The sequence below is a fragment of the Capricornis sumatraensis genome, chromosome 9 (assembly GCF_032405125.1).
Source record: "Capricornis sumatraensis isolate serow.1 chromosome 9, serow.2, whole genome shotgun sequence".
Classification (NCBI taxonomy): Eukaryota; Metazoa; Chordata; class Mammalia; order Artiodactyla; family Bovidae; genus Capricornis; species Capricornis sumatraensis.
The window spans coordinates 16,529,970-16,545,903 of NC_091077.1; the positions used below are offsets into that span (position 1 = coordinate 16,529,970).

Here is a 15,934-nt window from a genome sequence, read left to right on the forward strand (position 1 = left end):
AGGGCTCTACAATCCCTCTGGCCCAATGCAGCTTACACACTGGGTTTCGGGTGTGGGAGGGAGGGGAGTCATCAGCCCCTGGAGACTTCCCAGGTGGCTCTAGTGGTAAAGAATCCGCCTGCCAATGCAGGAGACACAGGAGATGAGGGTTCAATCCCTGGGTCGGGAAGATTCCCTGAAGAAGGTAATGGCAACCCATTCCAGGATTTTTGCCTGGGAAATCCCATGACAGAGGAACCTGGCGGGCCACAGTTCATGAAGTGGGAAAGAGTCAGACACACATGCGTGCACATGGGCCCCTGAGGTCAGGGTCACTCACATGAATTACATCAGAGTCTCTGAGATAAAGCCTAGATCAGAGGCAGGAGCCAAGATTCATTTTCTCATTTATTGATGCTCCCTGGGGCTGCCAAGAAGGTTCACAAAATCCCCTATCTTTGAGGCAGCTCACCTGGGGTAAAAACGCAAATAAATCAAACAGCTCCATCCCTGAGTCGCTGGGCCTTGGTTGGGGAGGGTGATGGGGGTCAGATCACGGGTCCAAGGAACTCAGATTTTGGAGCGGGAGCAGACTTGGTGAGGTACACGGGTGAGGGGTTGCAGCGAAGTTGAAGCGAAAGTCTCGCGGTGCAGTTACTGGCTTGGGCTGTGGGTGGCGCCATGGTTATTGCTAGAGTTGGGTGGGGAAGGGATTCACGGTGGTGGGCGGAGCCAGGAAGGTGAGCAGCTCAGGCGATTGGACAAGTGCCAGTGGGCGCAGCTCTGCGCCAGGGGCAAGGTCAGCAGCTGAGCCTCTTCTCACAGATCCAGTTGTCGTTCTCGTTGTCACACGGCGCGTCGTTCCACATCCCCGTGCGGAGCATCATGATACAATCCTCGCGCCCCATCGAGTCGTTGGGCTCCCCCCGATTCCAGTGGCTGCAGTGGTTTGGCAGGGGAGGGGGGTGTTGCTGAAAAGCTAGGCCTTTCCGAGTTCTAGCCTGTTTATTACTTGGGTCTAACCCTCACATCCTGAGAATTAACCTGAGTATGCACCTTGGTGTATCACTTTCTCAGCCCAGAATTTAACCCTAGTCAGTTCCTGGGGTCTGGCCCGCCCAGCCCTAAGGAGACCCTATGACCTGGCCGAAGCACTTCCCCTAGGATCCGAACGGTCAGCCTCCCCGGGTCCCTTCTCACCTGAAGCTGAGCGCGACTCCGTCCACCCACTGGTAGCCCTGGATCCTGCGCACCTTGCGCACGGCCCTGAGGCCCAGCCAATAACCGCGGCCACGCGTGTTCCGACTCAGGAAACCCTGGGCAGTGGGGAAAACTGAGCCGGCGGCACCCGTCCTCCCCTCTGACCCCGGGCCACGCCCCCTCGGGTAAACGCTTTCAGCCCTCTCCCCGCCCCCAGGCAGCCGGGGCTTCGCACCTGCTCTTCCAGGCCTCCCACTATCACCAGGTGCGCGCCGGAGCGCTCGCAGTGCTGCTGTGCCTCCACCCATGTGGCCCGCAGCGTGGAGAAGAAGTAACAGGAACCCTGGAACGGCAGCCACGACTCGGGGCACTCCTTGCAGGAGGAGCCTGCAGGGTGGCGAGGGTCAAAACGGTGATTTGCTCCCGAGTGGAGCAGACGAAGTGGATTGGAGAGGGGGATGTTGGACAACACTCCCCCCCCCCACCACCCCGGGCCCAGTTGGAACCACCGAGACCAGCCCAAGGTCAAAGGGCGGGGCCAGGCGGATCAGGGAACCCCGGGCAGGGTCCACGGATCCTCTCCCCTCGCCGCCCTCCCCGCTTGCTCACTGTTCCCAAGCCGGGCTTGCTCCAGTGCCCGGAAGAGCTCAGTGCGAATGTTCTCACGGTCCCTCCCCGCTTCAGCCAGGCTCCGGGTCACTGAGAGAGAGAAGATTACAGCTAGGGTCAGGATCAAGGGTAAGATCATGATTAGTTAAGGTCAGCATCCACGTCCGTGGTCAGTGCCAAGGTGACGAATGACATTACTGTCAAGGACTGTTAGAGCTGGGTAGGGTGCCCGTTGTGGTTACGGTTAGGACTTGCAGTTAAGGTTAGAGTCCACAGGTCAGGGTCAGGATGGGGGACACGATTTGGGTCAATGATCAAGATCACAGGTTAGGTGTGTGTGGGGTGGTGGTGCATAGAAGGGTCCAGAGTGAATCAAGGTTCGGGTAACAGCCGGGGTGAGGGGTCAGGGATGGTCCCGGCCTCACCGCGCTCGCTCAGTTCTTTTAGGGCACTCTCCTGCTGCAACAACTTCGACCTTGCCTCCGCAAGCTCCTTGCTGACTGTCTGCAGCTGTGTCTGCGTCCCCAGGCCTGGGGAGGGGGTGAGGTGATGGGAGCGGGACACCTGAGGTCAGCCCGCCCAGCCCCTACGAGCCGCGAGCCCGGCTCCCACTCGCCTCCTCCAATCCCCGCCCCAAGTCCCGCCCGCTCGCCCCCTCCCCGCTCACCACCGCCATCTCACTCACAGCAGCTATTGCACGCTCGGACCTCCTCCTTCAAGAGACCCAGCACCGCCGTCTGTTTGGAGGCTGGAACGATTCCACGCCCGCCCGCACGCACGCCAGGTCACCCTCGGGGACTCTCAGGACCCCACCCAACTCCAGGGCCAGCCCCGCGGACCGTGGGATACCCGCGCTCCCGCCCACTACTCCGACACCGGGGTCGGAGAACCTTCCGCCCCCAAACTCTGGCAAGGGCCTCTGTTCTCTCCGTACCGTTTGTGCTCAGCAGGTCTTGGTGGCCAAGCAGCGCCCCGCGCTCGGTGGACGCTGCGGAGAGAGGAGGACTCGAAAACTCTCCCCTCGGCCCCTGGGAGTGCGGGGACCCGGGTCATGGGGTGCACAGAAGGGGGCGGACGGACGTGCAGCATGGGCGGACAGGCACATGCACGGGGGCATAGGCTCGCACATGTGGGTGCTCGCGCTCAGATCCAGGCAGAGGCTCCCGATCTGGCTGGTGAGCCCTGGGGCGCAGAAAACGTCTATGGTCTCTGCGGGGCGCGGGGCGCGGGGCGCGTGGCGCGGGGCGGGGGCGGGGGGGGGGCGCGGTGCACTTGCCATCTCCCATCATCCAGTCACTCACCCTTGGAAAACAGGACGCTGAGAATGAGGGCCCACAGGACTGTGATGACCACGAGAGCCAAGACCAGGAAAAGGGGTCTCTGTCCCCAGCGTCCCGAGTGCCCTGGGGTAACACAGACGGACTCCTGAGCTCCCCCCTGGATCCCTGGGCTCCGAGGACTGAGCCCCAGTCACTTGGGTTTCTCCTAGGTAACTGAGATTCAGAGAGGTGCAGTAACTTGCCTGTGGTCACACGCAGCCCCTAAGCGGCAGAGTTGAAATTTGAAACCAGGTCCAGCTGACTCTAGGATCGGTGGTGTCTTTCCTGCACCCACTACATAAGCTCTCGTGGCTGATCCTCTCCCTTCCCCCATGTGTGCGTGCGTGTGTGCCAAATCACTCCACTCTTGTCTGACTCTTTGCAACCCTATGGATGGTAGCTCGCCAGGCTCCTCTGTCCATGGGATTCTCCAGACAAGAATACTGGGGTGGGTTGCCATGCCCTTCTCCGGGGGATCTTCCCAACCTAGGGATGCAATGAACCCGCGTCTCTTACGTCTCCTGCATTGGCAGGGGGGTTCTTTACCACTACCGCCACCTAGGAAGCCCCTCCCTTCCCCATCAAACCCCAAACCACTGGCCAGAGAGGGACCCAAGGGAACCTCTGAGGCAGCCCCGCTGCTCATACCTCCGGGGACCTCTTCCTGCCTGCCGTCCCACTTGCTGTACCCAGCAGTGTCCATGGTGAGCAGGCGCCTAGCTCTGGGAGTAGATACAAAAGTAGTCCCATCCCTCCCCCCACCCTACCCACCCTCTTCCTTCCTTCCCATCTTCCTGGTCTCAATTCCTGGTACCGAGAACCACGGACCAATCACAGAGATGGACCCTTTCTGGGCTGGGCTGGGCTAGGCTGGAGTAAGGGAGGGGTGGGGAGGGGAAGTGGGGAGTTGGAGGGAGTGGAGGGGTAGAAGAAGTGGGGAGGGAGTGGTGGGGAGTGAAGTGTGCCGATCAGGCCTCCTGGGCCTGGTTGCAGCAGCAGCATCTCCAGGCCGCTCATCCGGACTGGACCACCACCAAGTACACACTCCAGCAACACTCCCCAGAGTCTGCTGGGGCTTCTCCTTCCAGCCCAGTCTGCATCTCTTATAGGTCTGGCATCAATCTGCCTTCAGAGAGAGACAGGTTGAACCCAGTCAAGTTCAAGGCTGCTCCCTTCTGGTCCCTGAGAAAGCCCCTTCAGGTGTGCCCCCCACTCTACCCCCACCCCCCACCCCAGCCTGTGCCAGCTGCTCATCCCTTTTCGGCTCTACTGCAGGTGCCAGCTAGAAGTTGCATCTGACCTGAGCTTCATTCAGTCCTCTTTGGCCAGAAGGGAGAACATTGCCAGTGGTTGAGGGGCAGTCAGCTAAGCTTCTGGACTCTACGATTGGGTGCGTATGTATAGGGTATTCATATGCAACTTCTAGAAGCCTCTGTTTTTCTCCTCTGTGTAAAGGGGGAGAATGACAAGGCCTCCCTCCAAGGAATACTGTGATAAAGAAATGAAGTCATACGTGGCAAGCCTTGACATCATCCCCAGGCACAAAACCCTCCAAATGTCACTCATTCTTTCAACTAATATTGGATGTCTACCACGTGCTGAGGAACTGAAGCTACGTCAATGCCCCAAAGAAGCAAATTCCTTTTCCCTTGGAGTTAACATTCCAGTAGGCGCTTCCCTGATAGCTCAGTTGGTAAAGAATCCACCTGCAATTCAGGAAACCTGGGTTCAATTCCTGGGTTGGGAAGATCCCCTGGAGAAGGGAAAGGCTACCCACTCCAGTATTCTGGCCTGGAGAATTCCATGGACAGTCCATGGGGTCTCAAAGAGTTGGACACAACTGAGCGACTTTCACTTTTCACTTTCAGGATGTGGGAACAGCCAACAATGAACATAATCAAAAGATAAGCTGAATAGCATAGTGGCTCTAAACTCCAAGCAATTAATCTCCCCCAGTGATATGGACCAATGTCAGCAGACATTTGTGGTTGTCACAGTTGGTGGGGGTGCTCCTGGCATCTAGTGAATGGAGGCCAAAGATGGGGCTTAACATCCTACAATGCACAGGACAGGCCCCCACAGCAAAGACTGATTGGCCCCCAGTGTTCATATGCTCAGGGTAAGGACTTTAACATTGTTTTTTAAAAAGTCACAAGCAGGACTTCCCTGGTGGTACAGTGGATGGGAATCCACCAGCCAATGCAGGAGACCTGGGTTTGATCCTTGATTCAGGAAGATTCCACATGCCAAGGAGTAACGAAACCCGTGTGCCACAACTACCGAGCCCAAACGCTGCAACTACGGAAGTCTGCACACCCTAGAGCTCATCAACAAGAGAAGCCACTGCAACGAGAAGCCTGCGCACAGCAACTAGAGAGTTGCCACCACTCGCTTCAACGAGGGAAAAGCCCATGTAGCAACGAAGACCCAGCGCAGCCAAAAATTAAAACACTTTTTTAAAAGTCACAAGCACACTGAACTTATTTACAAAACAGGAACAGCCTTCATAGCCTTAAAGAACAAGCTTATGATTACCAGAACGGAAGGGTGGGGGAAGGGATAGTTAGGGAATTTGCGATTATTTACACACTGCTATATTTAAAATGGTTAACTAACAAGACCTACTGTGCACCAAAGGGAACTCTGTAACAACCTAACTGGGGAAAGAATCTGTGAAAGAATGGATTTAGGTGCATGTATAACTGAATCACTTTTCTGTAAGACTGAGACTAACACAACAATGTGAATCAACTGTACTCCACTATAAAATTAAAAAAGTATTTAAAAATATAAAACAAACAAACAAGTCACAAGTGTTACAAAAGAAAAGGAAGACCAATCAAGTTGGACAAGGAGCCCTGGAGTGCCAGGCTGGAGCAGTGACCAGCAAGTAAGGTAGCCTGGGTGGGCCTCGCTGAAAAGGAAAAAAAAAATTTTTTTTTGGTAAGGAGCACTTCCTGCATTTTAGCCCCCCTTATCGATGTATTTTGGAGAAGGCAATGGCACCCCACTCCAGCACTCTTGCCTGGAAAATCCCATGGACGGAGGAGCCTGGTAGGCTGCGGTCCATGGGGTCACTAAGAGTCAGACAGGACTGAGCGTCTTCACTTTCACTTTTCACATGCATGCACTGGAGAAGGAAATGGCAACCAATTCCAGTGTTCTTGCCTGGAGAATCCCAGGAATGGGGGAGCCTGGTGGGCTCCTGTCTCTGGGGTCACACAGAGTGGGACATGACTGAAGCGACTTAGCAGCAGCAGCAGCAGCATAGATGCATTTACACACTCCACCTTCTCACATCCTCTCAACAACCCTCAGAAATAACAAACCTTATCCACCTTGTGTTTAAAATTGTTATTCGATTCCTATTCTCTCACCTTGTCTCAGGCAGGGATGAAAGAGAAGTACATGATCAAATAAAATGGAAAGACAAGAGCAGTTTTTTTAAAGGAAGACACTCATTAGTGTAACTTGGAGTCATGTGTTCTGCACCAACTCCCAAAGGTCCCCTGTGAGATTCAGCCCTAGGTGCCCACAGCAGTACCTGCACCTGAGCACAGCCTATACTAGCATTTTCCCTTCCCTCTCCTATCCTCACATTCCTCTAGGGGCTTCTAGAACCACCTCCCAGGTAAACTACAAGTCCTCTAATCCTTAGGCTCTGCTTCTGGGGTGACCCAAAGACTCCCTGGCTGTTTCAAGAGACCTGCAGAGTAACACGTTCAGCCTGGCAGGGTTCCATAAGAGGTAGCTGCTTTTATTTTTGCTGTTGATGCTGTTATTATAATCTTTCTATGACTGGCCATCCAAGATCAACTGAAAACTCTATTTAAATGGATTACCCATGTTGAGGGAGAGAAAGGGTCTTAGAAATGTTGATTTTAACCTATTTTCTTGTTTTTGTTGTGTAGTGGCTAAGTCGTATCCAACTCTTTGAGACCCCATGGATTGCAGCACACCAGGCTTCTCTGTTCCCCATTATGCTCCAGAGTTTGCTCAAATTCATGTCCATAGCATTGGTGATACTACGTAACCATCTCAGCGTCTACTGCGCCCTTCTCCTTTCGCCTTCAATCTTTCCCAGCATCAAAGTCTTTTCCAAGGAGTCAGCTCTTTGTATCAGGTGGCCAAAGTATCAGAGTTTCAGCTTCAGCATCAGTCCTTTCAATAAATATTCAGGGTTGATATCCTTTAGCACTGACTGGTTTGATCTTCTTGCAGCCCAAGGGATCCTGCAAGAGTCTTCTCCAGCACCACAATTTGAAGGCATTCTTGGTGATAACTAAAAGGAGGATTATCAGAGTGATGATAAAACTGGGTTGCTGGGTCTTCTGTGATGGCTCAAGTGGTAAGGAATCCACCTGCCAACCCAGGAGACACGAGTTCAAGTCCTGGTCTGGGAAGATCCCACATGCAGCCCAACTACTAGGCCAGCGCGCCACAACTATTGAGTCCATGCTCCACAAGGAGAGAGTAACCCCCACTTGTCAGAGCTAGAGAAAGCACACCCAGCAAAGAAGACCCAGCATGGCCAAAAATAAGTGAATAAATAAAATTTTAAAAATTTATTTATTGCTTCTGCTTCACAAGTTCAGACAGGAAAGGTAGTTCACCCAGGATTTAGCCAAAACGCGTCTGTGCCCTAATCCAAAGCCATGTTCCTCCTGCAACACAGCCAATTCTCTTAGTTACTGTGCAAGACTGAAACATCCGGACCAAATCTTACCGCTTTCCTACACAAAACCCTGCATTGTGACTGTGTTACTCCTCCCCTCAAGTGGAATCAATTTCCTCTCAGGCAGAATCTCGAACACCCGCGTGACTTGCTTTGACCAATGGGTGTGCAGAAGCGTCCCCACGTGAACTCAGAGTCCGGGGGCGCGAGTGCGTTTTTCGGCTTCCACCCGCTTGCTCCTGGCGCACTGCGGGTCTCCTGGTTAGAGAGCCTGACTTCGCTGGGTGAGAATGAAGACCACGTGGAGGGGAAGGTGGTCCCCATGGCCTCCAGCAAGAAAAATCCTCTTGGCTCGTCCAGCCAGTTCAGCTGTCACCCCGGGGCAACAACCCAACTGATTCTAGGCAAGACCAGGAAAGGAGTCACCCTTGAAACCCGTGGAATTGTGAAAAATAACGTCAGTTTTAAGCCCCAAGAAGTCGGGTGATTTATCTTACATAGACAGCAAATGAATATGTGCCGTGTATTGTAGTGTCACAGAGCAGTCAATATATACACTAATCTATACTATTCCACCAAGGAATGAAGGGAAAATGAAGTAGGGTAGACAGTGAGTGATTTAGGGCAGCTGTTTTAGGACAGTCAGGAAGGGGTCTTCTGAAAATGCACCATTTCTTTGGAAAGTGGTTTGACAGTTCTTATGTCAGTGAAACATAGTATTATCATGTGACCCAGCAGTTTCCAAGAAATATGAAAACATACACCCACATAAAAACTTTCACATGAATGATCATAGCAGCATGATTCATAGTAACCAAAAAGTGGAACTAAGCCAACTGTCCACCAACTGATAAGTGAGTAAACACAGTGGGGTACATTTAAACAATGAAATGTCAGCCATAAAAAGAATGAAATCTTAATACATGCTATGATGTGGGTGAATTTCAAAAACATTATGCTAAATGAAAGAAGCCTGATATAAAAGACCATATATTATATGACTCCACGTGTAAGACATATCCGGAACAGGCAATTCTATGGAGGCAAAAAATAGATTGGCAGTTGCCTAAGGCTAGGAGTGGGGCTTCCCAGGTGGTTCAGTGGTAAAGAATGCACCTGTCAATGTAGGAGACTCAGGTTCAATCCCTGGGTTGGGAAGATCTCCTGACGAATGAAATGGCAACCCATTCCAGTATTCTTGCCTGGGAAATCCCATGGACAGAGGAGCCTGGTGGGCTACAGTCCATGGGGTTGGAAAGAGTCGGACATGACTTAGCAACTAAACAACAACAAAGGCTAGGAGTGATTGAGGGGAAAGTGGAGGGTGATGGTTATAGAGTGTGGGTCTTATTTTTAGGGATTATGAAAAGTTCTTACATTGGTTATGGTGATGGATGCATGATTGTGTGAATATAATAAAAGGCAATGCATCACATGAGTGAATTGTATGGTATGTGAACAATATTTCAATTAAGCCAGAGAGAGAGAGGAAAGAGTTAGGGAGGGAGGGAGGGAGGGAGGAAGGATGCAAGGAAGGAAGGCAGGGGAAACATTTAAGCACAGATCCAAAAGAAACAAGAGAATAGCCTCAATGCTGGGAGCCAGCACAGGAGATCCCACCCATGACAAGGTCATGCAAAGGAGACCTGATAAGCAAGGCCTCAGGACTCGAGGGACTCCCTGGGCCAGTCCCACCCATGACAAGGTCATGCAGAAGAGACCTGACGAGCAAGGCCTCGAGGAACCCCTCTGGACCTGCTCGAGCATCTACCCCAAAACCAGAATCTGTCTGTCTTACTATTTTATGCCTTTCACCAACTCTTCTGACATTAACAGGGGGCTATCCCCGACCACCTTTTTCTGGAAAAACTCAACTTAGGGCTTTAGTTAATGAGTCTCTTGGGCATGATAGGAGTATTTCAATTCAAACCCCCCTGTTAGCATTCTAGCTTGCTTGGCAGATTTATCCAGACTCTTGAAGCTATGCTTGTGATTGTTCACAGGCTCCCAACTGTGAGAGGGATGGAAAGCCTAAAACATTCTGAAAATATAGAGCCTTTCAAAGAGTTAAAAACTATTAGAGTAGTGCTAATGTAGGGTTTCACTGTTGAGCCAATGCTTGCTGCCAAGGTCCCATATCCCTTATCCATTGTGCACCTGGGAGTGCATTAGTTAACATAGTTGGAATTTAAGAAAAATAAGCAGTAACCTTGGAATTAACCACATCAGACCTTTGAGCTAATTGGTTCTTTCTTTGTTGTAACTCACTGAACCTTTGCTCCATGAGAAATGTAACTCTGTTTAATACTTTCTGAGGCTGACATAGATTAGAATTATAAAGAAAAAACACTTTGAGGGAAGGTAAGTTTTCTGGTTGAGCAGTCTTTATCAAAAGAGGGTCATAAAATGTCCACAGGCCTCCAAGGCCAAAATATAATGTACACAACATTGTTTATGGGAAAGGTATGCAGAAAAAATCCTGGTTTTGATAAGGGCGAAACTGCTGGAGTGTTTGGGCTGATTCTGCATGACCTTGCATCTTTCATTTCCCTCTAAGTACAAGTCAAGGTATAAAAGTTCCTTTCGAAAATAAAGTTAGGGGCCTCGCTCACCGAAGCTTGGTCACCCCGTGTCAATCATTCTTTCTCTCTCTCAGCCTCTTTCTCTCCCCTATTTTCTTATCTGCAACATTCTTTCTTTATCTCTCTCTAAATCATTTGCTGACACCGACACACTTCAGATACCCTGGATCCAACCGGGGCAGGACCCTGGCACCTCAACATATTAGAGAAAGCACATTTCAACCAAAGGGAATAGCAGGTGCAAAATCTTCACTATTTACTCTCATTTATTTAACAAACATTCATTTAACACCTCCTAAGTGACAGACCCAGTCCAAGGAGCTGTAGATGTCAAAAAGAAGCAGCTGCAATTTCTGCCCTCATAGAAGTTACACATGAAACTAAGAATTCCAATTACTATGTTACTAGAACAAAATGTTCCATAAATTCATTTCATTTTCTAATCAATGATATTCTCTCCTACTTTCCTAATTCACAAGCTCAGATTTTTCCCTCCTTTCTCTTGAATTGTCCAAGAATCTTTCAGTTCAGTTCAGTTCAGTTGCTCAGTCGTGTCCAACTCTTTGCAACCCCATGAATTGCAGCACGCCAGGTCTCCCTGTCCATCACCAACTCCTGGAGTTTACACAAACTCCTGTCCATCAAGTCAGTGATGCCATCCAGCCATCTCATCCTCTGTTGTCCCCTTGTCCTCCTGCCCCCAATCCCTCCCAGTATCAGGGTCTTTTCCAATGAGTCAACTCTTCACATGAGGTGGCCAAACATTTGAAGTTTCAGCTTTAGCATCAGTCCTTCCAATGAACACCCAGGACTGATCTTTAGGATGGACTGGGTGGACCTCCTTGCAGTTCAAGGGACTCAAGAGTCTTCTCCAACACCACAGTTCAAAAGCATCAATTCTTTGGCCCTCAGCTTTCTTCACAGTCCAACTCTCACATCCATACATGACCACTGGAAAAACCACGGCCTTGACTAGACAGACCTTTGTGGGCAAAGTAATGTCTCTGCTTTTGAATATGTTATCTAGGTTGGGCATAACTTTCCTTCCAAGGAGTAAGTGTCTTTTAATTGCATGGCTTCAGTCACCATCTGCAGTGATTTTTGGAGCCCAAAAAAATAAAGTCTGACACTATTTCCCCATCTAGTTCCCATGAAGTGATGGGACCAGATGCCGTGGTCTTCGTTTTCTGAATATTGAGCTTTATGCCAACTTTTTCACTTTCCTCTTTCACTTTCTTCAAGGGGCTTTTTAGTTCTCCTTCACTTTCTGCCATAAGGGTGGTGTAATCTGCATATCTGAGGTTATTAATATTTCTCCCAGCAATCTTGATTCCAGCTTGTGCTTCTTCCAGCCCAGCGTTTCTCATGATGTACTCTGCATAGAAGTTAAATAAGCAGGGTGACAATATACAGCCTTGACGTACTCCTTTTCCTATTTGGAACCAGTCTGTTGTTTCATGTCCAGTTCGAACTGTTGGTTCCTGACCTGCATATAGGTTTCTCAAGAGGCAGGTCAGGTGGTCTGGTATTCCCATCTCTTTCAGAATTTTCCACAGTTTATTGTGATCCACACAGTCAAAGGCTTTGGCATAGTCAATAAAGCAGAAATAGATGTTTTTCTCGGACTCTCCCTTTTTTGATGATCCAGCGGATGTTGGCAATTTGATCTCTGGTTCCTCTGCCTTTTCTAAAATCAGCTTGAACCTCTGGAAGTTCCCAGTTCATGTATTTCTGAAGCCTGCCTTAGAGAATTTTGAGCATTACTTTACTAGCGTGTGAGATGAATGCAATTGTGCGATAGTTTGAGCATTCTTCAGGATTGGAATGAAAACTGACCTTTTCCAGTCCTGTGGCCACTGCTGAGTTTTCCAAATTTGCTGGCACATTGAGTGCAGCACTTTCACAGCATCATTTTTCAGGATTTGAAATAGCTCAACTGGAATTCCATCACCTCCGGTAGATTTGTTTAGTAACCCTAAAAACCAAAGGGGAGGAGACTTAGCAGACCACCCCCAATGGAGACTGGGACTTTTTCAGCCCACTTTTGCCATTCCTTTACAAACCATGCAGTGGTGTTATTGAAGACCAGTCTCTGTGGGTTGACCAATGAGATGGGCAGCCTTCTGGATCCAGGTACCCAGAAGCTAAAGCTGTCTCTTTGCACTCACTCTCACCAAAGGATGTGTGGGCTGAGATGCAGACCGATATCCACCATCCCAGGAACTCATTATCTTAAGCTTCACCCAAACTCTTTGAATAGATATTTAATGACTGCCTACTCTGGCCTCTTGTGAATTCCTTTAACAAATATTTCTTGAGTGCCTGCCATGTACCATGCCCTGTGGAAGGCCAAGTCATGGCAAATAAGTCAGCCAACCCCAGCTCAGTTGGATCTAAATCTAAATATTTGAAAAGCAAAATGTTGGGGGAAATAGCCAGGTAGAAGGGATTTCTTAGTCAAAATATCAAGAAGACAAAAGAATGATTAATAAATTAAGCTATTTTAATATATTATTTGTCTATTTATTTTTATCTATTTATTACTTATTTGACTTATAAATTTTTAAAGCTGTAGTCCAATTTATTAATGTTTATGCAACAAAATGATGAATATTAACACTTGAGGAATTAAAAAAAAAACCTATAAATCATTTCACATCATTTTGCCACCAAATGATTTACAAGAACATCTTTTCTGTTTTTAGAGTTTCATAAATTTGGCATTGTGGTTAAGGCACTATGGAGCATTCCTTCTGGGGGAGCATTCTGTTCATGTGAGGGGTTGGGGTCTGATATTCAGCTCAGTTGATTATAAAACTCTTTCTCTTAAAACGTTGCAACCATTTCTCCATGGCTCTTAATTTTTTAAAAAAATTCTTTTTTAAGATTTTTATCTATTTATTATTTATTTGCCTGTGTCTGTTCTCAGTTGTGGCATATGGACCTTCATCATGTCATGTGGGATCTCTTATTGCAGTGCACAGACTCCCTAGTTGTGGAGGGAGGGCTCAGCAGTTGTTCCTGGGCATGTGGGACCTTACTTCCCAGACCAGAGATCAAACAGAAGTCCCCTGCCTTGGGAGGCGGATTCTTAACCACTGGACCACCAGGGAAGTCCCTAAACTACATTTTCAGAAATTCAACTTTTATTTGGGTTATGTTTCCTTAAGAGGCTGTTTTCCCCAGATCTTTCAGTATATTACTATATAAGCACACACAGTGGGGTTTTTAAAAATTATTTTAATTGCTGTTCTATTTTTGTTGTACTCTTAGAGCCATTCCAGACTTACCTTAGATATACCCCATGGGCTAGTCTGATTCTAAAAAATAGGTTATGTTTTGTTTTTTTCTACTATTTTTGGTTTAAAGACATGGTGTTATTTACTAGTTGAGTCAAACTTCCTGGGTTTAAATCCCAAATATACCCTTTACGAGATGTATTGGGTTGGCCAAAAAATCCTTCGGTTTTAAAAGTAAAGCTAAAAGACACAGTTTTATATTTTACCAAGAACTTTATTGAACAACATATTCACATTTTATTTCACTACTTTTGGCCATTTTTCAGGCAACTTCATAATTCCATCTTCTCAAAACTTATCTTTTTTGGCAAGGAACTGTTTCAGGTGCCTTTTACAGTCTTCCAGGGAATTGAAATTTTTCCATTAGGAATAAAAAAAAAAAAGATTAAAAAAGAAGAAGAAAATTTTGTAAAGATTGAGCTAAATGGACATCTGAAGGTTCAGTGTCTGGCGAATACAGCAGATGAATCAGAAATTCCTGGTCAAACAGTTACAGTTTTTGCCTGGTCATCAAAGAAACATGCGGTCTTGTGTTATCCTGATGACTAATTCCTGATGCCTTTCATGGAATGCTGCTTTCAGTTGGTCTAGTTGGGAGAAGTAGTTGTTGGAATTCATCGTTTGGTTTTCCAAAAGGAGCTCGTATAAAGGACTCTTCCAATCCCACCATATACACGTCCTCACCTTCTTTGGATGAAGACTGGCCTTTGCTGTAATTGATAGTAGTTCATTTCACTTGCCCCCAAATCTATTCCATTCCACATTATTGATTATCACACAGTATCCACTTTTCATCCCCTATCACAATTTGTTTGAAGAATGGAATGGTTTCAGACTTCCGTGGTCATCCAGTGGTTAAGAATCCACTTGACCATCCAGGGGAAATGGGCTCGATCCCTGGTCTGGGAAGATCTCACGTGCCACGGAGCAACTAAACCCACGCACCACAACTATTGAGCCCCCGTTCTGCAAGTACTGAAGCCCTAGAGCCCGTGATCTGCCACAAGAGAAGCCATGGCAGTGAGAAGCCTGTGTCCCACAAAGAAGACTCAGCATAGTCAAAAATAAACATATATTTTTAAAAATTCTACTGTCATTTAAAACATTGAAACATTTTTGTTATGTTTCAGTAGAGAATTGCATATGGAAATACAGTGAAGAAAGTTTTTCCCCGTTAACTTACGTGGAACCCAAACATCAAAGTGATTAACTTAATCAAGCTGGTGCAAATGATCTTCAACACTTGACTTGAATACTTTGAGTATATTGGCTATCTCTCGTGTGGTATAACATTGATTATTCTCAATGAATGTATTGATTTGATTGATACCAATTTCAACTGATCTACCTGACTATGGAACAATCTCCAGCACAAAACTTCATAGACCACTATTGACACGTTCACAGCACCTTCTCATACACTGCACAAATCTCTTTGCATTTCAGTTATGTTTTTTGTTGTTATTCAGTCACTAAGTCCTGTCCAACTCTTTGCAACTCCATGGACTGAAGCATACCAGGCTTCCCTGTCCTTCACTGTCTTCCACAGTTTGCTCAAACTCATGTCCTTGAGTCAGTGATGCTATCCAACTATCTAATCCTCTGTTGCCTACTTCTCCTCCTGCCCTTAATTTTTCCCGGCATCAAGGTCTTTTCCGATGCGTTGGCTAGAAAAGTTGCCTTTTTACCTTTCTTGAAATAATAAAGCATAGTATGCTAAAAATGTTGCTTTCTTTCCTTTCATCTTCAATATAAAATGGCCACCCAAACATTCACCAATTTTGATGAGTTTTTTAAAATGCATGCTGATATAATAGCTATCACAATACAATCTAACAAAATTGTTTCAAATGAAGTTAAAGACAACTAAGAACCACTGGAGCCATCTTATGGAAGAAAATGAATGAATCTTTTGGCCAAACCAATACAATCTTAGAGCAATCAATGAATCTTCTTATGACTCAGTTCCCCATCTAAAAAATGGGAGAGTAAAATGAATAGTTCCTACTTCTTCAGATGGCTATGGGCTTATGAGTTAATATGTATAAAAGTTCTTTAAAATTCATGGCTATTCTTATTTTTATTCAATTATTTCAACTTTAATTTAAAAAATATCCCCTATTCTTACTTTCTATTTGTGTGTGTTGTTTTATTTTTTATTTTTTTCCCGTTTTATTTTGCTTTTATTGTTTTATTTTGGCTTTTTAAAAACTAATTTGTCTATCTATGACCCAGCAACGAATGTCCTGGATGTTTATCCTAGAAAAAACA

General features: G+C 47.2%; 1 protein-coding gene across 1 annotated transcript; it reads right to left on the bottom strand.

Moving 5' to 3' along the window:
* Positions 1 to 418: 418 nt before the first annotated feature.
* Positions 419 to 3,820, bottom strand: LOC138085784 (C-type lectin domain family 4 member G-like). The gene is made up of 9 exons (XM_068980325.1): positions 3,756 to 3,820; positions 3,090 to 3,191; positions 2,723 to 2,776; positions 2,474 to 2,536; positions 2,214 to 2,318; positions 1,789 to 1,878; positions 1,415 to 1,566; positions 1,180 to 1,295; positions 419 to 918 (listed from the first exon to the last, which is right to left on the bottom strand). The coding sequence occupies exons 1-9, from the start codon at positions 3,808 to 3,810 to the stop codon at positions 780 to 782; spliced, it is 876 nt and encodes a 291-aa protein (XP_068836426.1). The 5' UTR covers positions 3,811 to 3,820; the 3' UTR covers positions 419 to 779.
* Between the last annotated feature and the right edge of the window lie 12,114 nt (positions 3,821 to 15,934).